Here is a 26618-nt window from a genome sequence, read left to right as displayed (position 1 = left end):
TATTTAAGTATAATTGTTTTTAATTTTAAATCCATTGCATTTAATTTTATCCTTTTAAAAACATTATTATGAGAAAGGATACTTAAGTTTCACCAGATGCCAAACAGGTTTGTGGCACCAAAAATTTGAAAGTACCTGCAGTAGAAATACAAGAGTGCAATAATTGCTGAATTTTCTAAAAGCAGTTGCTTAGCCACATAGCACAGGGAGATCAGCTCGGTGCTTTGTGACCGCCTGGAGTGGTGGGATGGGGAGGGTGGGAGGGAGACGCAAGAGGGAGGAGATATGGGGATATATGTATATGTATAGCTGATTCACTTTGTTATAGAGCAGAAACTAGCACACCATTGTAAAGCAATTATATTCCAATAAAGATGTTAAAAAAATAAAATAAAATATGGTAAATAAATAAATAAAATCAGTTGCTTATTTGTGGATGGGTTTTCTGAGATCTACCTTTAGCCAATACATATACAAATTAAGTAACTATGAATATGTTTAGATGGACAGTATGTATGCTTATTATTAAATATGTGCAATCATAAATAAATAAGTCAGTCATGTTTATGTATGCATACATATTCATATATACCCAGTAAGGAAACTACAGTGTATATGGTATGATTTTCATCATTCCTAAAGACATGGTTGAAAGTTTAAACCCTTGAAAAATCTTACCATAGTAACTGGACGCATAGCCATTTCAAAAGCTTTAAGTCTTAAGAAGACAGTACTCGAAGCTCAAATGCTGTTCTTTTCACAGGCTACTCAGAAAGAGATTGAGAAACAGAAGGTTCACCTAAAGAGCATTACAGAGCTAGGAGAGGCCTTGAAAGCAGTTTTGGGCAAGAAGGAGACGCTGGTGGAAGATAAACTGAGTCTTCTGAATAGTAACTGGATAGCTGTCACTTCCCGGGCAGAAGAGTGGTTAAACCTTTTGTTGGTAAGAGAAGAGGCTGGAAGATTTTCAGCCCCTCTCCATCACGAGAAAGAAATTATATAAGCTTTAAATAATAGTATTTGTGTTAGCAAATTCTTCAATTCCACATAAATGTTGGCCCTTATCTCAATATCTATTTCTATAGTGTAATATATTTTTTGCATGTTTGTATTATATTCTATATGGAGATTGCACCTAAAAGTAATTTGAATGATACTACATTTTTGTCTTTTAAAATTGTACAAAGTAGGACAAATATTTTAAAATATTGTCTAACTAATACTGTGTCATGGTATGTCTCTAAAATTAAGGAATACCAGAAACACATGGAAACCTTTGACCAGAATGTGGATCACATCACAAACTGGATCATTCAGGCTGATACACTTTTGGATGAATCTGAGAAAAAGAAACCACAGCAAAAAGAAGACGTGCTTAAGGTAGCAAATAAACTATTATGAAAAGTAATTTTCACACTGTGCAACAGTTATATCAATCATCTTTGTCCTAAAAGATACAAAGGACTTCTTAATAAGAGTGAAAAAAGTCTTCCTCTCTTCCTTCCCCTCCTCCTTCCTTCCTTTCCTTTCTCCTTTAATGCCTTCTTTCCTTCCCTCCCTACTTCTTTAATTCAAATGGGAGTTCATGACTTTGAAGAGCCCTGTAATCTGGATATCTGTCCATATCGACCTCTCAGCTAATTACACGCAACTTAAAATCTGATGAGAAAAGGATTCCCGGATTTATTTTGGTGTTATATTGCAAATTCATGCCCATTTTAATAGTAATACTATATTCTTGTACCTAACACAAAGATTAGTTTCTCAGCATCGTTCACAGACCATCTGAGTAAACAACGGGAGTCCAGTCTATGGACATTTTGCCTATGCGATGTCTAAATCTTAGTAATTAGTAACAATACTGAGCTTATATAAAACTGAATTTTTCATTCTTAACTATATGTAAACTAAACATGGCTTCGTGTTCTCTCTTTTTTGTATTGAAACCGATTATTAGGACATCCTAAGCTGTCTTTCTCAATGGCAACTTAGTCTTTACTTTAAAAAAAAAAATGGTTCCTGTAAAAGGATATGAGGGGTATAATGTGCAAATGTAACTTACTGATGCTATAATATCTCTATTTGATGACAGTTTTTTCAGTTAAATAGGAAGAATTGCATTTGAAGAAGTCTCATATAAATTAAACAATGCCTTACTTCGTTTTGTTGAAATTTTCAATAATTTTGACTAGTGGGTTACTATTTAAAGAATGCTTTAAAATTGTAGTTTCTGTCTATACAATTCATTTGTTTATTTTTTATGAAATTGATATTTTCTAAGGATTACAATTCCTTTTTAATGAAAAACTGTAAATGTATTTCAGGCTGTCCCCCAGACATATTTACCCTATTGTCTGTACCTTATTTTGCTCTTCCTTCTCCTTTGATGTGTAGGTAAGGGATGTTCCTTCAGGGTCTTTGGAAAAATAGGAACTGAGTTATTTCACTTACAGCCTCTCCAACCCCTTGAGTCAGACAGAGCTTTCCTCAATCCCTCTGTCTGTGACACAGAATTCCTATCTGTTAGAAAATCCATTTTTTCCATGGCAATCGATATGATAAAGAAAAAGGGAACTTGTAAGTACTCGGAAGGAATAGAAAATTGTTCTTCAGCTACCTTCCTTCCTGAGCACATATTCGGGTTGTTCCACAGCTTTGAAATTCAGGAAAGATAAAATAAGACTAAATATAAAATACTACGATTGTTGCCAGCAACATAGAAAAGTTGTTTTCCATAGAAAAGGAAAACATCCCTTGTCCTTCTTCAGACTAAGGAAATACTTTAAATAAACATAGATCAAACATAAGCAAGAACAGTGACCTATTTTCCTGAGGTCACACACATTCTCACTCTACTCCTATTTTATGGAAGTTGGCTTTTTACTCCCTCCATTTTCTCTCCATGTGCTCTTCCTCTTTCTCTCTTTCTCTCCCCCTCTCCCTCGCTCTTTCTTTAGCTTTCTCACTCTTTCGCTCTCTTTCAACTTCCATTTAATTACTAACTTTAAGCCCTGTCTCTTGCTCACGGAATATAGCGTTTAAAGGCTGAAATGAATGACATACGCCCAAAGGTGGACTCCATCCGTGACCAAGCAGCAAACTTGATGGCAAACCGCGGTGACCACTGCAGGAAAGTAATAGAGCCCAAAATCTCAGAGCTCAACCATCGATTTGCAGCCATTTCTCACAGAATTAAGACTGGAAAGGTAGGAAGATCTGCTCCAAGGTGGAAACTAGTGATAAATGATCTCTTGCGAAGGTTGCGCAGTACCCTGAAGGGGGCAGGCGACCCTCACAGCAAGGTTTTCAAAAGGAAAATGAAGGCCAAAACGTATTTGAGGAAATTTTACCATTGAATCTCATGGGAGATCAATCTCTCTCCCTTTTTCCCTCCCTACCCCCTGTATCCCTCTCTCTGTCATTTTGTTTTCCATGGCACAGCTCGTCTAGAACTGCATTCTGCACTGGTTTACATATGTACTTTCAGGGGTAACCTGCAGCACAGTAACAAATAGCATGCTGCAGGCCAACAGCAGCAACAAAACAGCACAAAAGACATACATCTAAAGAAAGCACTACCAACATATTTTGCCAAATATAATATTGCTTGTGTGTGATGTGGAAGAAATATCCAAAATGAGGTCTTGTACATCTCCTGCATGATCTAGGGTTTCTGTACATTTTTACTGGTTGTGCACATGTGTGTATGTGTGTGTATTTTAACTTGCTCTTGCTAGTTGCCGATACTTACTGTGATAAAATCCATTAGATTATAATGACATGCAAGCCATGAGGACAAATAATTGCAAAGCTTATATATCCTAATTTTTGTAATTTTATATGTCTATTTATACTTATTCTATTTAATGAAGAACCAGGGTATATGGAACTTTTGCATGATAACCCTTTATATTTGTGTAACATTTAATGAAGGCAAAAATCTTATCTAATAGGTAGCTTGCAAAAATATATAAACACAGTATTATCGAATTCGAACTCTTTGGGGAGTATCAAAATGCAAGGAATTACCTCCCAAATTTATAAAATGTAGTTTGACACATTTTTCAATATATATGATATGCTTTCAAATACAAAAATGTATGTAAAAGAAATATGTGTTTACATATACAGATAATTGCTAGAAATAATCTTAAATGAGAATAACATTATTGAAATATTTGTGAGAAAATGCGATATGTCAGGTAAGTTTTGATTCCTGCAAAAATAGGAGAATACATTTGAAAAATTATTTTGGTAATTATGGACACCCAGTAATAGCATGGTTTACATCTTCTAAGGCATTACTTTGTATCACTGTTATATATAATAGTACATATATAAAGGAATTCCCAAAATATATGGAAATGTGATATGAATTTTAAATATTTTATTGCATGTGAAACATAGTTACTCTTCAAAACTCGCCTTCCCAAAGCAAAAAGGTATTAGCTTACCTTAATTTGTTGCTCTTGTTTGTAATAGTTAACTAATTAGTTCTACTCATTTTATATTAAGTAAGTGATTCTCACCTGAAAAACATCTGACAGATTCTAAAATTTTATTTTTAGTCCGTAGTTGCTTTTTGTAAGAATTTACTCTGCTGTTTAAACAGACAGTTGTTTTCACTTCTGGAGGTATCATTAAATGGGTAATATCTAAACAACCAAAAGTTATTTTAGTCATCTGAAAGCTCAATGCTAATACTTCATTACTGAGTTTTGTGTTCTTCCCATTATACTTTTTAATAAATCACTGAGCTAGAGTATATTTAAGAGTAAACAGGGTATTCTTTTCTTGATTTTTTTCAATGGTAGATTGAGATACATTATGTCACAAGACTGTGACTTGTAGGTATTGAAAAATGAGTAGAAGTCATCCTGCACCGTAGAAACTGACAAACATAGCATGGCCAAGAGAAGTTTGTGAATTGTCATTCTATATTCTGTACGAATGTGTCAGTATACTTCCAGATATCATGCATCAGGTGAGCCATTTGATGTGTTTCTTTTATTACCCGTACTGAAGAAAAGCATAAAAGATTTTAAATCAATATTTCAACTATACATTAATTGACGACAGTCACATTTTTACTTTTCAAAGCATTCCTTTTTTCTCTAAATTCATAGAGATGACTGAATGCAATAGTTGACCCCATTTGGGGGCTTTGAAGAGATAATTAAGCTCTATCATCATGATGAAACAGAAAATATGGAGTTAAAGCATACCTGACATTTTGCTTGTTTATTCCTTGCATTAACTAATGGTATTGAGTGTCCATTGTGCTAGTGAGTATGGGAATATGACAGGATGTTAAAGATACTTGCTTAAAAATATATGTCTACAAACACAAGTTTAAGTACTTATTGCAATCATATAATATGCTTAACACTAGTACATCTTCATGGAGATGTACAGTTAATGATGAGGTGGTCCCAGCAATCACATAGTGTGGTAGGAAGAACAATAGACATAGAAGATTGAATTCTGAACTTTGTCAGTATTAGGCAGAACATGTGATCTCTCTGCAATTCCATTTTCAGTGTTTATAAGATATGGGAGTTGAACTAGATAAGTAGCTTTTAAAAGGAACACTATCCCACCCCGCAAAGGAGTTATTATTTAGAACCGAGTGTATAAAATGGATAAGAATAGACTCATTGGATGGGGGAATTTCTGCCCTTTTATCTTTCTGCTTCCTCTGATGAGGTTCAGGAGGTACAAGTTATGTGCATAGAACATGGTGTAAAATTTCTGAGTTGGATTAGTTAAAATTAGGACTAATTAGTTGTATTAGTCCCTGATAACTCTAAAATTTGTCTAATAATCTTTTGTTGATGCAATGAGGAATTTAATGACTTGTGTGTGTGTTTGCTTATGGAGTAGGGTAATTTTGGCAGTGCTGGAATTCTCAGGGATAGGCTTTGATCTCAAAGTCAAGTTCCTATTAGAGTAAGGCTTATGGAAGGTAAGATTGGTTTGGAATATGACATTCTTAAGGTTGAGTTTATGGGTAGTTTTCACTTAGGAGAAAAACTTGGGAGAAGATCTACAGTGATAAACAAAAGTAGATTGGGGGTGAATATGGATAGAACTCAGTTTAAGAACTAATTTCAGGATCCTTTCAAAGGTCAACTAGAAAGGGCAAATGAGTAGAGCAAAAATTTATCCTGAGAACTCACTGATAATTTCTGGATTCACTATTTGGTGAATATGAAGTCTTTGTGTCCTGCAAGGACTGTCCATGACAAGAAATTCCAAAATCCAGAAAGCAATGTACATTGGGTTCCTCGGTTTAGATTGGCTGAGAACTTGTCCATCGGATGCAGTTCTCAGCAGTGGTAATTTTAACTATCAGTGAGGAGCAGTGTGGCGAGAGGAAAAAAGTTCTTAACTTCAAGCCACAATACTTTGAGTGTGATCTTGGATTTGACCCTTTACCTCACAGAATCTCATTTCCATCCAGAAAAGCAATAAGATTACACCTGTCTTATCTTAACCTCAAGATTGTGGTGAGGATCAAATGACCTAAGATATGTAAAAGCATACATTGAAAAAAATCTATAAATTATTATAATTATATAAAATGGTGAAAATAATGTCAATAATTATTTTTATCATTATATATATTAGACTTAATGGCCAAATTTTGAGGGTTAAGATGGAAATTGATGGGGAAAAGAAATGGAGGAATACCTGATTTCTCTTTCTGGTCTCTGCTGGAATGGGCAGGGACCAAGAAGATATGTCTTTGCTATTTCCATTGCAAGGACCAGCCTTATAGATTATTGAGTGGACCAATTTAAGAACTGGAAAGTTCTGCTTGTCCCAAATAGGGCCCGTAGAATACATGAAATTCTGTCTCTTCTCATTTCATTTAGGTTAATCTTATGGCTTTGAGAAGGCTTAATCTCTCCTAATATGTATGAAATCAATTTGAGAAAATGGCAGTTTTGATGGGGAGGGTCAGAGTTATAAAAATGAATCAGCCATAATTTCAGAACCCTGGGTAAAGTTGATGGAATCATTGGGGAAAGACACCACAACTCAACTCTTTCTGATTTAGGGCATCTGAACATGGTGGCATAGCATGGTGGTGGTTGGGGGGGATACTATCAACAAAAGAAAGTGGCAGGAGACAGAAGCATAGAAAGGGAAATAGGAAGGCAAAAGTAAACAGACTACTTAGTCTTGTTGCTTATGGCACTTCTACCCATCTCCATCTTCTGAAAAGCCAAGTTGGAGAGGAGAGTCAGCAATTTGGGAGAGATGATATTTGAGGCAGATCTTCAAGAATTAATGAAGGAAGGGTTGGAGAAAGGGAGGAATATGAATGAGCTCTTACCAACCATGCACTTTCAGGTCACAGTGTTTGGTACTGTGGTACCTAAATTGCTAGGTAAGATGTGGATTCAAGGAGCTTATTGTTTAATAGTGGAGCAAGATATATTCATGGATACTGGGCTGACAATGAGTGTATGCTGAGTCAATTTAGCAGCCACTCCAGCAACCTAGAGGAGGTAACAATTCAGTATAAACCTATGACAAAACCTCAGGAGTGTATAGTGTGTTCGATGGAGGGTAAGTTCAGTTTGCTTATGGAATATAGAGCACAGAGCATGGAGCTTAGTGTGGATAAGACTGAAAAGGATGATGAGACATAGTGTGGGGAGAGATCATGACAACCAGACTAATAATTTATGCTTAATTCAATACTCAATGAGGAGTTCTTGATTTTTTTTTTCATGCACTGCTGAAAGATTAGCCCTGCAGTGGTTGTGAAGAGAATTCAACTGAATAATGACAGGAAGTAGGGAAACCAATTAGGAAGCTATCACAATAGTCTAGATGAGAAACAGTGAGTAGCTCAAATAAAGGGGTATCTATGGGAATGGAGAGGAAGTGACAGTCTACAGCAGTGACTCTCTAACCTTTGTGTATTTGGAGGAACTGTTAAAACACAAATTGCCCTCCCCTCCCCCCCCCCTTGCCTGAAGACTAAGACTCAGTAGGCCTTGGGTAGGCCTGATAATTTGCATGGCTAACAGGTTTTCGGGTGATATTGATGCCAATGATCTAGAGACCATACTCTGAGAACCACTGGTCTAGAGACATTGAGAACTAGCCTAGAGTTAAATTATTATATATGAGGGCCAAGAAGGTGATGAACTGAAAACTGACTCAGGATTCAATACTAATTGAGTCCAAAAGGCTGCCTGTGAGTCTCAGAATAAAATTTGCGTCAAGATATATTCGTCACATTGTAATACTTAGCTTTAAAAGCATGTTGAGTCAATAGACCTTAGCTATATCCTATTAATATAGGCAACTACTTTATAACAAAATATTATGAAACATACACATAATTTGCTTAGTTAGATTGTGTTCTCTTCTAGAGATTTAGAAATATTTCACTTTCTGTGGAACTAAAATGTTACATTATTGCCCGTGCAATTGGTACTAACCAAAAGAAAGGTGAACTTGTTATCTGTGTCTTCATTCTTTATTAAGATTTATGTGCCGTTGGATATTATATACAATATGTTCCTTAATTTCTATATGGGCCTTAAATTTGCTTTCGAAATCCGTGTAGCAGTATGTGTACGTGTGTGTGTGTGTATATATATGTGTGTGTGTATATATCAATATATATATGTGTGTGTATATAATTACAACATGGGATTTGAATGGTCTGCCATCATATATGTAAATATTCATAATTTTATTGCTGTAATATTTATAAAATGTCAAGATTTTGATCTCCAATCAGTCCAATCAGTGTTAGCAGGTGTAAAAGTAATCATTCTTTGGATCAGAGACTTCCATATATATATATATATACACACACACAGATATATATGTGTATATATATATATAATATATATATACATATATATGTATATATAACATATATATATATATATATATATATATATATATATATATGGCTATGAGAGAGCCAGTGAGTTTTTCATTTATGTACAATATATCAGTAGAAAATACATGGTTGGGTCTAATTTTATCTTAAGTAGTGGCTTTAGATGTGAAAAGTAATATATAAATAATTTAAGGATAGTATAGACAGATATTGTGACTTTCCCAAGCATCACTGGGAAATAAGTAATCCATCTAATGAATGTCACCTAGGATGTCAAAATAAGATTCACTGGATTTGAGAATTTTAATTGAAACCTAATTTTCAATAATCAACTTTATCAATACAAATATATTGATCTTTTTCCCCTTTCATAGTCTATTTCTAATTTAACACTTGCTCTGACAGAAGAGAGCATGGTCTGTTAGCTGGTATAGTTACTTTTATTATATAAATATATTTTTAGTAAACTTTTCTACAAAGAAATTATTTAAAAGTCATAGATGAAAACTTAGGTAAAGATCTATAGGCATCACATGATTTGTAGAGTATTACATATGTAATAATCACAGCTAAAATCCTCAAGTAATAGTAACAGATTAATACCCAAACTTTGTGTTACTCTACCTGCTAATTTTATTTCACTGAAATAAGTAAGTTAACCTAGCAACAGAATTTCTATATTAACAACATTTTTGCACGTTTATAATTTTCTATCCCTATAACAGGTTAGTTCTGTTGGAACTTTGATAACGCATTACTTTTGTAATTATTTACAATGTTTCCAAAGTAGATGTTAATTGAGTTTGGTGTGCAGTGTCATTTGCTAGAACTAACTGGGTCTTATTAACATGACATTTAAAATGATTAAAGCTATTTGGTGATTTCTGATCATGATCTTTTAAAAAGGAAAATGATTCCTCCGATCAGTCAACAGATGTAAAAGTAATCATTCCTTGGACTGGAACTTTCAGATATTTATAGCGGGCTGTGAGAGAGCCAGTGAGTTGCCCAGGTTCTCACAGTTAGGTAGCCTGGTTAGAAAACATTAGATCCTAATCCATTGCTTTGTCCACTCCAACATGCTGACTCTCAGCATACTTTGTTATATCTCTATTTGTATCATCAGATATTTATTGTTGGTCTATTATGTGTTAATATAAGCATGTCCAGTTTCACTTAAAACATAACGATTTCAGTACTTCTTTGTATTAAAAATAACTATAATTAAACAAAAACCAGAAATGAGAGAGGGAGATAGGAAGAAAGAAAAAAGAAAAAAATAGAAAGTTGTCCAAAATGTTAAATGTTTTAATTCATCTGTCTCCCCATATATTTTATAGTTAAATCCTTTCTTCTTCTATTTCAGTTGCTACCACTAAACTCACGTAATCATGAGGCAGAAAAATATTCCAAGTTATTCTCAATAAAAAGTAGAAAGTGGGATGATTATTGAACCACCAACATATCTTAACCAATCAGTGTATTTTGTATCCAATTCTGAAAAGTGTGACCATAAAATTAATCTCATCATTTCAAAACCAACAGAGACGTACTGGGTAATGTCTCTTAATCAGCCTTACAAATTTGGGAAGTTACCACAATTTCACATTTTTATCCTCACAGCATCAAAGATAAGCCAATACCTTACCTAATATCAAAGAGTGCAGCCAATGAAATGTCACTTATCCAAGTCAATTTGTTTTATCTTTAAAATTATTTCTTATGTCCCTTGGAGCTTGCTCTTTTGAATTTAAAATAAGTGAATGAATAAATCTATAAAATACTTTATCTGATTATCTTTGTTTTAGATAGGTCTTTTCAATACACTTATTTCTCTTTGTAAGTTTTCTTTCCTCTCCAGATATTTTGATTTGAAATAACTCTTCATATCATATCTTTTCTATATTATAGGATATTACTGGTCCTTGAAACTTTATTCATTTTGGTTTCCATGAATTATTCTTATTTAATTTTTTCTATACCAATATTGTAATGATTAATAAATTTTCAAAGCTGCAGAATGGAGAGAGGAGACTGATTTGAAGCAATTTTAAACCAGTCTGTAGCATTTGGAATATTAATTTTCAATTTAGATTTTAGTGTGATTTGAATGTAGTGACCATTTATCATGATTACTGAGATTACATAGTCCATATTAACAAATGTTTACTTTGCTGTCTGTGTAAACGCAGTCATTATTATGTTAGTGTATCTATGCCCACTAGAGTAATATTTAACCAAAAGAAAGCTTACATTTTAAAAATGATAAAGTGTATCTGAGTAATTTTGAATGCTTCCAACTTAAAATGAATCAATTTGTAATTGATTTTGCTTTTTTCAGTCTGTTGTTGTTTGTTAGCTTGTTATATAAGTCACCTTTAATGCTAAAACTTTAACAAAGCCTTAAATTTCATTAATCTTAAATCATGCAGCAAAGCACAATTATTAGCTGTTAAGCAGTCTGAAACCACATTAAAAAATCAAGGAAAACAAAGTGTTGTCTTTCTCAGTTTCTCTGTCTCTTCTTTCTTTTGTGTCCGTTTATCTATCTGATTATTAAACTTGCCTATGTTTTACTTTATTTGTATTTTGTATGACTTCACAGTCATGCTAAAGCTCTTAAGATGAAAAGGTAAGTAAAAATTAAATTGTATAAAACCTATGCCTGGTTTATACTTTATCCTGCAATATTATAACTTTTTTTGATTATTTTCTATGTATTTTAAGACCTATATTGTGTGCACTGTCTAGCGTGTGATTTAATTGTGATTCTAGTTCTTCTTTGGTCATATATTTTCTTTAAAGTCAATAGAAGTAATGTATGCAAAAGTTAAGAAGATTTATCCACCATTGATTTCAGTTTCTTCAAATAGTTTGTCATAATTCTGAATCAAAGAGGCAGGCATTATATACTTTATATGGCTTAAACTTGGATGATTCAAGAGTGAGCTATTAAATTATGGATGTTTGCTTACTATTCATTTCTTTTTTAAAATTTCATAAACATTACAAATTACAAAGACAACGAAGACCAAAGAATGACATGTAAAACTTTTATTGGTGAGAAAAGTCATGACCTAATGGCGAGCCAGTGAACTCTTAAGGAAAAGCAATTAAAATTTCCCAACTCCTTGAAGAATATTAATCACATGGATGTCAAATGGCTGGTCTGATCCTGCCAATAGAATAGCCTAAATAACTGAGTTGAATAGTTATGGTTATTTTGGTTATAAAATTAGTTACTGGTTAATTTGATTTATTGGATGTTCTAAAATTAGTAATTGATATAATAAACACGTTTTATGTTTAAAACATGAGTTCCTTTTGCTATGGAAAATACAGAATAGTATAAGATGTATTCCCAACTTCAGGGATTAAAAATCTACTGGGGAGACAAAATATAAACCCTTGAAAGTCAAACAGTATTACATTCAAATATGTAATAGATACTGCAACACAACCTAGGATTATACATAAATGAGGAATAGAGACTCCCAATACAACATCTCAGACCCATTCCCATAAATTTTCCTATCCCCAGAGGGCTTTCTGAAAATTCCTCTATGAAAACATCTGGGTGCAAGTGAATGAGATGGACATTATAAGAATTATCTAAATCCACTAAAATTTACTAAATAAAGCATCAGCATTTTGACTCCTATTAGTAAGACGTTACTCCTTTGACATATTTCATACTAATAATGAACTATTGGTTCTTTTCAATGTCGTCGTCATAATAGTTGCTATTGATCTGTACTGTCCAATAAGGTAGCCATAGACTACATATGGCTATTGAATATTTACAATGTGGCTACTCCAAATTAAGATGTGCTGTAAGTGTAAAACACAGTGGGTTTTGAAATCTTCGTATGAAAAAATGAAAGTAAAATATCTTATTAATAATTTCATATTGATTATAGGTTTATATAATAATATTTTGGACATATTTGGAAAATAAAATATAACTAAATCCATCTGATTATTTTTTCTTTTTAGTATGGCAACTAGAACATTGAAAATTACATATATGACTTGCATAATATTTCTATATAGCTGCATAGCTACAGTAAACAAAGCCCTTTGAATTCAGAGGAGAGAATTTACTGTAAATTGATAAAATTTTAGGGAAGTATTCATGCAAAAAGTGTCTTATTTCTAACATATACGCTAATACATCATCATCCTACCTGTGCTTATGTACTTTCAGCAATGAGAAACTCACTACTTTAAAATTTAGTGCTTTAAAAAGAAAAAAAAAAAAACATTTGCAACACTAATTAGTTGTTCCTATATTAAACTAAAATTCAGACTCCAAGTAATTTCTACCCATTGACCCTAGTTATTCACTTTGGAACCACACAGAATAATTAAAATCCCTAATCTGCATAATGGTCTTATTTTTAACAAATGCATAGTAGTCTTTGATCAGGAAATCTGGACCCTACACATACTACTAATGAAATCTAAGTTTGCATTATCTTGCTTGAATAATTCATCACTTTGTACTAGTGTTTCCTAAAATCTATTCGTATCTGCTTATATTATTTTTGTACCTAGTGGTATCGTGTTCTTGCTAACATTTGGCCAGCAATTAATATGTATCCACATATGAAGTGCTGATTACTCCAGTCTCTTCAATTTTATTTATTTATTTATTTTTCAGTCTCTTCAATTTTATACAGTGGAAATTGTGTTATTTAAAATTCCAGATCATTCAAGATTTCCTTGAAATGTTTATTCTGCTATTCTACGATTAGTCATGTATTCACTTAGTTTTTCAGGAAATGTTCATTTATGAGTGCCTACTATGTACCAGGGATGACTCTAGGTTGAACAAGACAGACAAATTACTCATTTTCACGGGATGTTCGTGAAACTCATCCCTTTCAATGTGTGTGTTTTTGCATACTTTTTGGTCTCCAAATAATTCCTGATGAGAATACTGCACAGGGCAGAACAAGTGCAAAGCCCTTTGGCATCCTCCTTGAGACCACTCTCTACATTGATGCAGATTAATTAAGTTTTGTTGTTAAAGAATGATACAACTTTACCAAACTGGAGTGTCATTTTCTCCATGTTCACCATTAGAATTTCATGATTTTGTCAAATAAGTTGTTAAAATAAAAATGCCATGTCAACAAGCATTTATTTTATCCTTCATAAACCATATGTTTTCAAAAGAGGAAGATCTTGACCCGAGCCAATGGATGGGCACAAATTTGAGGAGAAACAATAAGACCAATATTTATTGAGCATTTATTATATACCAAACAACATTCTAACATCCTTGATCCTCATAAAAGCTCTATGAGGTAGATATTTTTCTTATCCTCATGTTACACATAAAGAAACTGAGGCTCAAAGAGTAGAAATAACTTGCCCAAGATCCCTCAGCTGGTAAATGGTGGAGCCCAGATCCAATCTAGGCATTCTCATGCAGGAGTTTTAGGCTCTTCACCAGAAGGTTAAAAACATTCTAAGCCTTGAGGGAGAGATACTAAGAGTTTACCAATAGACCTGTAAGAAAGATTGTATTAGGACCACTTAAATAAGGCTAGAAAGGTCCTTGGGACAAGATTAGGGGAAGCCTTGACTATCATGCTGGAGTTTGGACTTTATTTGACTTGTACTTCTTGAGCAGAGAAATAACATAATGAAAGCCATGGTTTTGGAATATACTGACCTGATTACAGTGCACAGGATAGAACTGGTGAGGTGGGAAGGATTATAGCCCTGTAAGGAGGTTATTGCCTTAGCTCTTGTGTGAGGACTAGGAGAGATGGTATCTCTGGGAAAAGAAAGCAAGTGAATCATGGTGAATGAATTGGCAAGTATTTGGTATTTATTAGACATTAGAGTGAAGTGCTGGAAAATAGCATGACTCATGTTTTAAGCATGGATGACTCAGAAAAATAATGGTCTTGTATTTACAGAACTAGGAAAGTGGATGTTGCAGGCAGTTTGGGGGAAGATAATAAGCTCATTTCTAGACATGTTGAACTTCAAGTGAGAAATCAGGTGGCTACTGAGAGTCTAGATTGGAATTCAAAAGTGAGGTCACAGCTAAAGAGGACTATTTGACAGATATTATGAAAGTTATAGTTAAGTTTTGGGAGATAGTACAATTTATTAGGGAAGGAGTATTGAGAGAGAGGTACGGACGCCCAAGTTTTGAGCCTTTGAAACTACTATATTTGAGTATGTGGAGGAAGGATGAGCTAGAGAGGAAGCAAGTGTAGGAGTAAAACAGATAAATCTGCCTGCAAATGGACCCATGTTATTTTGACCTCCAAGTACTCAAAAAGTTATTTTAAATATTATTTATCTTCATATGTTCACAAAATCATATAGAACAATGCAGTTGCTCTTATTAAATGTTAGGAAATGTGCACAACAATTCAGTAACATAAATACCATCGAATTAATATTGTGTAATTATGATTCTAAAGGCTGTTACTCTTATAATATATTGTACGATATATGATTTTAAAGTATAGAAGTACGTTAATAATACAGAGATTGAAACAACATTTACGTGCATATCTATAATACTAGCAATCTGTGCTGGTTCAAGAACATATTATGATATTTCGTATTTCAAATGTTCATTAGGATTTTAAAACTAGTATTGAAAATAAGTCCCTTTAAAAAGAGTCTATAAATCCTTTCTGGCATGTGTAGAAGTACCCAGAAGATAAGTGTTTATTCATGTTTCTTCCTGTGAAAATTATGTTCTCACGAATAGCATTTGATGGTTCACTTCTTCATTAGTAACTAAATACCTTTAGATATTTGATTTTTCCTTGACACTTATCCCTATTGTCCTCTAGGAGATGCTGTCTAATAAATAAAGAGTAAGACTATGACTAGGAATGTGTTGGGGAAGAGTGGGTGGGGACCAAACTTGATGAATGCGTCATACTGGCGTTAAGACAGTGGGTGGTTCCTGAATTGGTTTTACAAGTGGAAAATGTTTAGCTCTGTAAGAAAATAAGATTTCTATTTATCACCTGTGAGTTTTCAAAAACTATCAGACATAAAATATTTTCTAGTGTTTTAATGCAAAGAAATTGAATGCAGGGTATAGATAATAGAATAAACATTTATGTTATTAACTGTTTAAACTTTAAATCTTGCCTATTCTTTTGAATATATATTTGATTTTCAATGTATTTTCATTAGCCACTCCTCTTCAAGTGGTTTCTTTAGAAAAACAAGGGATTTTAAAGTTTTTTGAGACTATGGTCATTATGAATTTAAAAGTCAAAGAAACTGTGATGTTTATAAGTTTGGAAAACATATATTCAGATTTTTCATTTGAGATATTCAGGGTTCATTCTTTTGAATTTTTTTGTGCTACCAAATAAAGGATGCCTAAGGCAAACAAATGACATTTTTTTGTCTTATGGGAGCATGCCTGTCAATTCTACCATGCTAAAAATGTCATTTAAAATATCTAAGCAGATTGCGGTGTAGTTTTTCTGAGGATAAGGAGACAATTCTGCATTTCCAACTGATGTTACTGTTATTTGATGAATGAGGCAATTTCTGATGAGAGGTATTTACCCAGATGGTATTTATATCAGAATATTTAAAATAAGATCAAATTCAACTTTAGGATATTAACAATTAGACCAGCCAGATATATGGAAATTGACTTTTGTTGAAAAACCAGAATGATGAATTGCATTATCTTGTATGTATGTTTGGCTCTGATGATGTTAAATGTCTTTATTTGCATCCCCAGGTACTTTCCCAGTTGTATTTCAACACTTTCATAAAATATAATATGGAAACATAATGCATGTCATTATTTTAGCAACAAGAGGTTGAACAAATGTATTTTTTGTCTTATATTTCTAATAAAAAGTAATTTTGATTTAAGTTAGCACTATCTTTTTTTTTAGGCCTCCATTCCTTTGAAGGAATTGGAGCAGTTTAACTCAGATATACAAAAATTGCTTGAACCACTGGAGGCTGAAATTCAGCAGGGGGTGAATCTGAAAGAGGAAGACTTCAATAAAGATATGGTAAATTGGTTGTGATAAAAGTGTGAATGAACTAGGAATGAAAATGAATAAATATTTGGAAAGAAATTAGATAACGCAAGTCTCCAACTAAATGCTCAGAGCATACCTTGCACATTTTGTGATTCTAATGATTTATTACAAGAGCAAAGTATTCTTGTTGAACTGTCATTATGAATGCCAAATTACTATGGTATGGACATACAGGAGCACTTACAGATTCTAATAAATAGCCCAGCAATTTTGCTTTGACCTGTGCTCAAAGGACAAAATGTAATGGGTGAAAAGAGTCAAATCAGAAAAAAAACTAGAAACTTAATAAAAAACACAACCATCATAGATGACTGATATTTTGTGTCAATCCTATTTTTGGTAGTATAACATTTATTTTGGAGAAGGGACAATTACACATGATATAAACATTGTTTATTAAAGCTTACCACAAGGTGGTTTTACAAAAAAGTTGAACAAGTAGTGTAGTATATATCTAAAATATGTATAAATTCATGCTGCTTATTTCATGGGAATAAAAAAAGTATAACCATGTGGGCTATTCCCAGAGTCATAACTTTCTCCTTAAACCCTGATTAATTTCAACATGTCTTTTACATTTCTCTCTAGCTTGAATATTTCTGCATCACATCCCTTTTCGCTGACTTTTTTTTCCTCCCTCCACCCCATTCTCACAGTTTCCTTTCCCCTCTCACAGCCATCACCTATATGGCATTCTTAACCTTTGTATATATCATGCTAGAGATTTCTCAGACATGTATCAATGCTAGCGACTTCTCAGACAGTGCTTGAAAATGATACCAAAGGCAAATTATAAATTGTAAATAATAGGCATGTGAAGCAGTAGGAGAACCATTTCCACCAATCTTAGTTCTCATTGGTATCAATTCTGACTTCCTGGAGCTCCCTAAATCAGTACTCCCCATGTATGGGATTTGGTGGCCTTGCCAACTCAGCTCCTGGAAAGAAAGACGAGAAGAGCCTTTCCAAGATGCTGAGTTACTGCTACCTCTCCTTCATGTCAAAGAAGAAACCAGAGGGCACCGAGGTGGAAAAGAGTGCTACTTACCTCTTGGGCTGTTCACCAACTCTGCCCTCTAGCTCTCAGCTGGTGTGGGGAAAGAAATGAAGTGGGAGCTTTTGTTTGTTTATTATTTTTGTCCTCAGCCCCAGGAAATGTTGCAGACTTTTTAAAGACATATTTTTTAAAAGTAAGGTCTTTCACAGACTATAAACATAAATGTCTATGTTATATTATTTCATTAGACTAGTAACTGGCAAATCTCAGATGAAAATCCCATTTCCTCTAAAAAGATGAATAGTTCCTCAGTTGTGTGTAGAAGTTTACATATGCATTACAGAATTAAATATGTAACATTTAATACCATGGATGATGATTCACACATACACATACATGTGAATTTTTAAAAATTGTCTAATATTTGTTATTCTTAGTTCATCAGAGTACCTTGGGTACCATAGCAACGTGAACCTTCTTGATAGAAAGTTTTAATATATTGAGTTGAAAGAAAGGAAAATAGAGGTGAAAAATCACATGGTCACATATGCTACTCTATTAAACTAACACTTACTCAAATAATTTTATTTCAAAGTAAATAAAATAAAAATAATATTCTTAGAGTCTAAAAACCAAAATGCATATTGAAAATGCTTAGAGTCATTTTTCTAATCCATATTTTAATACTTACTTAATTGTATTTATTTAAAAATAACATGCATATATGACATATTTTTTAGAAATTAATTAACTGCAGTATTTGGCAACAATTGAGCACATCATTTTTTACTAAATGCCCTAATATTTGTTCGAAATTTGGGCATTTAGGTTATTTAAAGCAGAGGTCATTAGATAGAAATCAGTGTCCATTTAAAATAACGTATTTTCACTTAGGAGTGTGTGTTAAAATGTTAAGCTTTGTTGTCATCTCACACTCACACAGCAACATCTGTATTCCTCTGTGAATTAGCATTATAAATGACAAGTTTAGTTTGCTTCTCTCAACTTTTTTGATTTCTAGAAATGCACTAAAAATCAAAGCCAAAAGAATGCTTTCATATCAGTTCACTTGTCTGAAATGTTGAAGTACCTTATTCCCCCGTCTTCCTACATATGACTAATCACATGTGTCCTTTTGAACTAGGCAGGAGGAAACTTACTTCTTTTAAAAGTTAAAGTACAACATATAAAAGAAAAACTATGAGTGCAGTATCTTAGTATACTGAAAGTTTTAAATTGGATTTTTTGTATGTGTTTAAATAACATGTTTTATTATCTCTGTTAACGATGTACAGCTTTCTTAAAACCAAAATGAAGACTGTACTTGTTGTTTTTAATCAGAGTGAAGACAATGAGGGTACTGTAAAAGAATTGTTGCAAAGAGGAGACAACTTACAACAAAGAATCACAGATGAGAGAAAGCGAGAGGAAATAAAGATAAAACAGCAGCTGTTACAGACAAAACATAATGCTCTCAAGGTATTAGAGCTAAAATTATAATATACCTTGCCTGTGTTTTTATTTTTTCATGTGTAGGGTAAAACTCTTGTGCATACATAAAATCTGGTTAAGAATCTTAGTCACCAGAAATACATTTTTTCTGTCCAATGTCTGTGTTTTATTTAACATTTTTGAGTGCTGTCTTTGATTTTGAAAGATGTGTTGCTTAGAAGTTGGGTTTTTTTTTACTTAGACAAATTTTTCTGAGTAGTAATAGAAAGATATTAACATGCATCATTCATAGTGTTCATATATTTAATTTTGTAGTATAATTTATTTTTGTAAGTTATTTTTACATTTGTCTTGAAAAACCTGCTTAACTGCCAGAATAAACAACCTGTATATTTTTTTAGGCTTTCTGCTTGCGATATTTTATTGATTTGATTTAGAGTAGGTCCACTTTTTTGGTAACGTAGTATTTGTTTAATACTTAATTTTTTTCAGTTAACTTCATTTTGCCTTTAAGAGAGTCACTCTTTGCAACTAACTAAGCATTTATAAGTCTAATTTCATTTATATAAGAGTCCTCTAAAATAATATTAATGTCCTTGAAGAAGAACTGGTAATCTCATGTTAACCAGTGATAGCGTATAGCTTCAAGTACCCATGTGACTCATCTGGATTTGTGCAGGAAGGACAAAATAGAATATTATCTAGTATCTAGAAATAGTATCTAGAAAGTTCTTGAGAAGAGACTGGACATGTGAAGAATTTTGTGAAATAACCTTTTATTTTTTTAATGTACTTTTCAATATTCACTATTTGCATGCATGGCTGATTTTTCTAACACTGTTAATTGCTGAGCTTTTCATTGTAAATCACTCTTTTAGAGCTATGTAGCCATGTAGGTGGATCCACCTTGTAGGTGGATAGAGTCTGCTTTCTGTATGCAAATAAGAGTATAAAACCTTTTCCCATATAGTCAGACAAGCAAATAAACACTGCTGAGAATGTAATTACACAATATTGTGCCTGCAAGGAATCCACAAGGAAAGTCTAATTGGCCAGCAGGTGTTCTGAAGGTAACTGCTGATAAATGTAGTAACTAGAAAAGGCCTCTTCCCCGAGGGAGTGCAAGAGCAAGCCATAATGTGCTCAGAAAATCAGACAGCTGTGTAATTCACACGCTTCCAACTGTGACCAAGCTTTTAGAAGCATCTACACTGGTCATATGATATGTGTCCTACTGAACAGCAGTGTTTAATGGTTATCTGGCATACCTGTAAAGAAATCTCTATAATGTCTCTTAATACCTTTACACATTACACATCACCTTGTGCTTAGGAAGTAAAAGGAGTTTCAGATTTTATGACCACAAGGTCTTTCTCTTGGCAAAGATGTGAGTTGTGTCACCAGTAAGGCATGGCTCAACTCTCATTCACGTGGCTGTATCTTGGTACCTTTGAAAAAAGCAGCATTCCATCTGGCTCATCCCAGGCATTTAATACCTCCACAGGAGCTTTAGAACTTCAACTAAAAATGTAAACGGTAGTAAATTTTACATCCTCAATTTTAAACAAAATGCAGAATGAAATCGAGATCATTTTTGCAAATATATGTTAAAAGCGATTAATGAAAATCTACTCCACTTGCCAAACCAATCTACCAAATTCAATTGTTAATCTGCCAAGTGGCTTCAATTCTAGTCCTTATGAAATATTTCAAAGAAGGTAAAGACTTTCCAATGCAATGAATATTTCAGCAGTCCTTTGATATTCATTATTTTCTTTGGCTCCAGCTATATCTGTACATGAAACCCTAATTGCTACTGCTCTGAAGAAATGAAAGCTGTATCCTGAGCTCTTATGTTACCTTGTGTTATCGTAAAATAGCATTACAACAAATTCTATTAATCAGGGAAGACATTGGGTGGTCTTGTAAGGAGTAAGATGATAAACTTCCCCCCCTTTGTTGATTTAGTAAGCAGTCACCCTTATTTATCTCATCAGGTTCATTGGAAACCGTGCGCTTTCCCTTTTCTAAATAATTTTATCATTTTGCATTTGGATTTGATATAATGAGAAAAAGTTTGCCGTAACATTTAAATTGTCATTTTCATGTACACTCACAGGTATACATTTTTCACACTTGAACATATATAGCTTGAAGCAATTTATATGCTTACTAAGAACACTTTATATTTCTAATCACAAAATATTAATAGCCTATGAAACTATTTTATAGAGAGTTTTAAGATCATGAATGTAAGTTGCTTGGCTATATAAACTTAAAATTTTGAACCTAGGGCTGAAGATATCAATTTTAGAATTTTTACCTATTTTAAAATTCAAATACAAACTCAGTAAGTTTGTACAAGTATGTAGCTAACTCAGTTGAATTCACATATTAAACTATTTCACATACTCAACACGATAATTTAGTTGACTCATTAAGAGTTAATTAAATGTGGAAAAATTTCTAAAGTTTGAACATGCTAAGAGAAAATACTTGAAGTGGGTTGTTCAGGTTTCTTAGCTTCATGTACATGGGTCCTGTCACATGAATACATAATGTAATCATCTATTTGTATGTTTAGCATTTAAATGTGAATTTAACTGAACCTGAACAAGAAGATGAGGGACCCAAATTATTTTTAAATGACTACAGCCAGAAGTGTAATATACTTATATATTGATATTTTAATAATATCTGCACCATGAACAGGATTTGAGGTCTCAAAGAAGAAAAAAGGCTCTAGAAATTTCTCACCAGTGGTATCAGTACAAGAGGCAGGCTGATGATCTCCTGAAATGCTTGGATGACATTGAAAAAAAATTAGCCAGCCTACCTGAACCCAGAGATGAAAGGAAAATAAAGGTAATGTTGTTTTAGAATGTCAATCCCAGATTTTGTTGCTACAGTTTAATTTATTTAACTTAACCTGTATGGATCATTTTTTAAGTGTTGATGTTGTTTTTTCCTCTATTAGTGTTCTCCCCGATTTGATGCATTTCTTTGTATTTTTTTTTTGTTTTAGTAAATGTATTGTGTAAGTGTTTTTCAATTGACATAATGTTGAATGAATAAAATGTTTTATTCTTAGACAATGTAAAATGAATTAAGAAATGTCATATGTTTTCTGGTAAAATTGTAATTGACTCTGTGTATCTTTGTTCCAGATGAACAAATGACTTATCGGTATATGGACGACTTCTATCTCATGTTAGCACATTCATTTCATCAGAGCATCTTCACACATCAGTGTCAAATCTCTATAGATTTATTTGTTGCATATTGTCTGAAGATGTTTTTTTCTGTTATTATTTTACACTCTTTATTTTGCTTCATTCTCTGTTGAGTTCCTCAAAACTCTAAAAAGGAAATAAATTACTTATTCACTTACCCTCTAAATTATATTCCATATGGATGGTCCCTAAGAAATAATGAGTAATCACTCCAATTTGGGTCAGCCCCAAAACACTAGAGGAATTGAGAAGAAAGAAAACTGTTAGATCAATTTCAGTATTTTCTCAATTAGAATATCTAAAACTGAGCATTCAAAAGATAACTGAAATAATATTTGGATTCTTGGGTGAAGATGACAGTGATGGCTTCCATACTTGTAAATTATGAAAAGTGACAATAAAATGACAACAGCCTATGAAATTTCTGGGACAGGTATGTGCTGCTTATAGGTTGGTTAATGTGGTTAGCTAACTGCCCTGGGCCCTGTATTGGTTTTGCTCAATAGGAAATTGATCGTGAGTTGCAGAAGAAGAAAGAGGAGCTGAATGCAGTGCGTAGGCAAGCTGAGGGCTTGTCTGAGGATGGGGCAGCAATGGCAGTGGAGCCAACTCAGATCCAGCTCAGCAAGCGCTGGCGGGAAATTGAGAGCAAATTTGCTCAGTTTCGAAGACTCAACTTTGCACAAATTGTGAGTTGTTACTGGCAAACCTACATATGTGTTTGCAACTACTACTCTAATAACAGAGGCCTACTAACCAATAGAAAAAAATCTGGGTGCAATTTCAAAGTGCTAATATGCAATCTGAAAGTGAGTAGTTCCCCCTCACTTTGGGCTTCTGTAACACTAGTGGTTAATTTCTCAGATTAAAAACGTAATCCCTTAACAGATCATAGGAAACAGCCCCCTTATCAAAAATGAAAAATACATCTTAATTTCTTTTGCCACATCATTTTTTCATAACACTGGAAATGTGAATTTGTCAATTAATCATACATTTACTTTATTTCAGCGTCTAATCCAAAAATTTGTATTGCTTTCCTGAGACCATCCCATGCTAATTTTACTTTCTTAATGTATACATGGTAAATAATAAATCTTTTGTGAAACAACTTCTTATACCAACTTGCACAAGGCCTTCTTATCTCATTGACTTATAGAATAATAGCTTAGTCCTCATAACTCACTTAGCCGCTCAATGGGTTAAAAGGCTTATTAGAAGGATTGTATGCCTAGTAAGATTGTTAATAATTGATAGCAGGTTGAAAAATATCAAATATTGTTACTACTGAACTACTATAAGCCAAAAGGAAAAGAAACAACTGCTCTTCTTTCTTTCAAACAACTGGGTGGAAATTTTGTGATTCTCCCTTTAAAAATACAATTCATAATCGTAAGCTTGGTCTTTTTAGCTCTTAATCTGTAGTAGGGAATAAACCATAGGGATTTTCTAACAGGTACATTTTTGTTCCTATTCTGAGATATTGTAAAGTGAAGCAGAATGGTCACCACTCTGTCATTATGCAAAGACAGTGCTCCTCACAAAACCAGGGTCTGAAAGTCTGGAAAATGAGGCTTTGTAATTATGTTAGGTCGACTTACATGAAACCAACAGATATTCAACCCTTTTTGACCTATGTTAATGACAATTGCATTGGTTTCGACCCATAGGTGAGACTTTCTTGGGAATTTCTTCTGTGATGTTGTTGATTCCATTTAATACGGGGTAAATGTTTGAATATGTCTTAAACAATTAATATAACTTTATTTTATAAGCATATATTTTTGTTAATCTTGCTTATTAACCAAGGGAAAAAATACTGCATATTGTTACTTCTTTTAACGTGTTAGAAAAATCCATGAATACACTGTTTTCTAAGAAATCCAATACCTTAAGATTTAATAGTAGCTGAATATTCTGAGAAATTTGAAGTAGTAATGTAAAGTATGCTGAAACTATATTACATTTAAAGTCCAATTCTAGCTCATTGCACGTTTCAGCCTATTATCCTTCATAGTAGATATTATGAGCATAACATGTCATAAATCACTCAAGCTTACACTAACAGAAAGCCTGTGTCTGTGGATGCAAAAGAATTGAAAGATTAAGGCAACCATAAAGAAAATTTAAGTAAAATATTTTTGCCTCGATTTAATACATCATTTAAGTCCTCCACTTTGAATTATCTTACTACTCACTATTTTCTCCATTCCAATTTCCCCCATATCTTGACACACCCAGGATTAATTTTTTTTTACAACTTGGTCAAGGTAAGTTATTAACACTTTATAGTTAAATAGACACAGGATCAAAAATCTCCATAAACGACTCACTTAAAATGCCATTGTGTCCTTGCACATAATAGGCTCTAACAAATATTTGTAAAATGTAATAATGATTGGTGAAATAAAGTAAGGATAAGTGAACCAGTATAGAATTTTAAAAATAAATTATAGTAAGATACTATAATATATTTTCTTCATAAAACATTTCTTCTTGATTTTATATCTGAAGGATCAAAAATTCAGAAGGTGCCTTGCTTGGGGAAAATATTTTTATGTTAACTTTTAATTTTCCATGATAATAGAAGCAATAACAATATGCATGAAGAATAATCCATTTAATATTACAATTATTTTTAGCTTTGGATTTTTATTAGACCTGAAAGATGATATAGGTAGATAGACAGACAGACTGATGGATAGACAGATAAATCTAAGATGTATCTTTATATTCCACTGATTCCTAATACATATTAAAAAACTGATTTCACATGTCCACTGGTTAGAGTCATCTTTCCCAATTAATCTAAGGTGAGGATATTTGACATAGCCACAAGCAAACAGGTTAACTAAAAGTTATGTTTGGGGTAATCCTACAATGGCTCTGATGTAGCACAGGTAGTCATAGCTTCACAATTCCTTTCCTCCTCTTCCATTGCCCTTCTCTATTTCTTTCATCTTTCTTCTTCTCAAATGTCCTTTTTTGTTCTCTCTGTATATAAACTCTAGACTTTCTTTGGACTCAGGGATTTTTCAGTTGATCTTTCATATCTTAGCAGTAGTAATTCAAGATGGTAGGCAGTACTATGAAGTGCTTAACATTTGAGAACTGAGTTTAAAATGAGAAATCAATTGTCTTTACTTTAGAGATAAAGACTCAGAAATGGACTAAGCAGTGTAAAATTCGTGTACTTCAGGGACTATGTCCAGGTCAGAGTTATATATGGCAATACTAAAGCTCAGAAAAGCCATAGAACTTTGTCTCAGGGAGCCATGAAGCAGCCCCCGGCCAGGTAGGAGTGCAGACCAAACCAGAGAAGAGAATATCTGCAAATCATTGTCCTCAGGACAATCCTGGAGACCAGAAAGAAGGGAAAACAGACTGGGAGAAAGCAGGTAAGATTTTCTCCAGGTATTGAGCATGTTGAAGCCCCCACCCTAGTTAGGAATACAAAACATTTCTAATGTAGTTCCTGTTGGCTTAGAGACCTGGCTGTTCAGTGAAGACCAAACAACGACTGTAAACTGAACATAAGGAATGTTTTCTGTAGGATGTTTTACAACAGCAGTGTGGTCTAGTAAAATAGACGACTCCCTGGGATGAACAGCCCTGATTGTGAATCCCACTGATTCCATCTGCTGGTTGTATGATCAACAGTCAGTCTCTCCCAGCCTGGTTTCCTCCATCTCTACCATGGGGATGAGGATGTTTGTGTTAATGAAATATATGTAAAATACCCGCTACATTATAGAGGTTAAGTGAATCAATTTTTTTTTCCTCTTCCAGTATATAAGTTAACATTGGAAAGGAGACATTATTTTTTTTTAAATTTATTTATTTATGGCTGTGTTGGGTCTTCGTTTCTGTGCGAGGGCTTTCTCTAGTTGCGGCAAGTGGGGGCCACTCTTCATCGCGGTGCGCGGGCCTCTCATTATCGCGGCCTCTCTTGTTGCGGAGCACAGGCTTCAGACGCGCAGGCTCAGTAATTGTGGCTCACG

At 33.4% G+C, this 26618-nt stretch overlaps 1 protein-coding gene across 5 annotated transcripts in view; it reads left to right on the top strand.

Moving 5' to 3' along the window:
* Positions 1-26618, top strand: part of DMD (dystrophin) — a 2259822-nt gene that overhangs the window by 1214192 nt on the left and 1019012 nt on the right. For all 5 annotated transcript variants that reach the window (XM_082446317.1, XM_082446321.1, XM_082446320.1 and 2 more), the window contains 7 exons: positions 764-943; positions 1252-1380; positions 3036-3206; positions 16783-16905; positions 19274-19411; positions 22097-22249; positions 23124-23306. In XM_082446317.1, coding sequence (XP_082302443.1) covers positions 764-943; positions 1252-1380; positions 3036-3206; positions 16783-16905; positions 19274-19411; positions 22097-22249; positions 23124-23306 — 1077 coding nt within the window. The remainder of the gene's footprint in view (positions 1-763; positions 944-1251; positions 1381-3035; positions 3207-16782; positions 16906-19273; positions 19412-22096; positions 22250-23123; positions 23307-26618) is intronic.

This window comes from Balaenoptera physalus, assembly GCF_965194825.1.
Source record: "Balaenoptera physalus genome assembly, chromosome: X".
Lineage (NCBI taxonomy): Eukaryota > Metazoa > Chordata > Mammalia > Artiodactyla > Balaenopteridae > Balaenoptera > Balaenoptera physalus.
The sequence above is the reverse complement of the archived record's forward strand: the minus strand, read 5'-3'. Positions and strand labels throughout refer to the sequence as shown.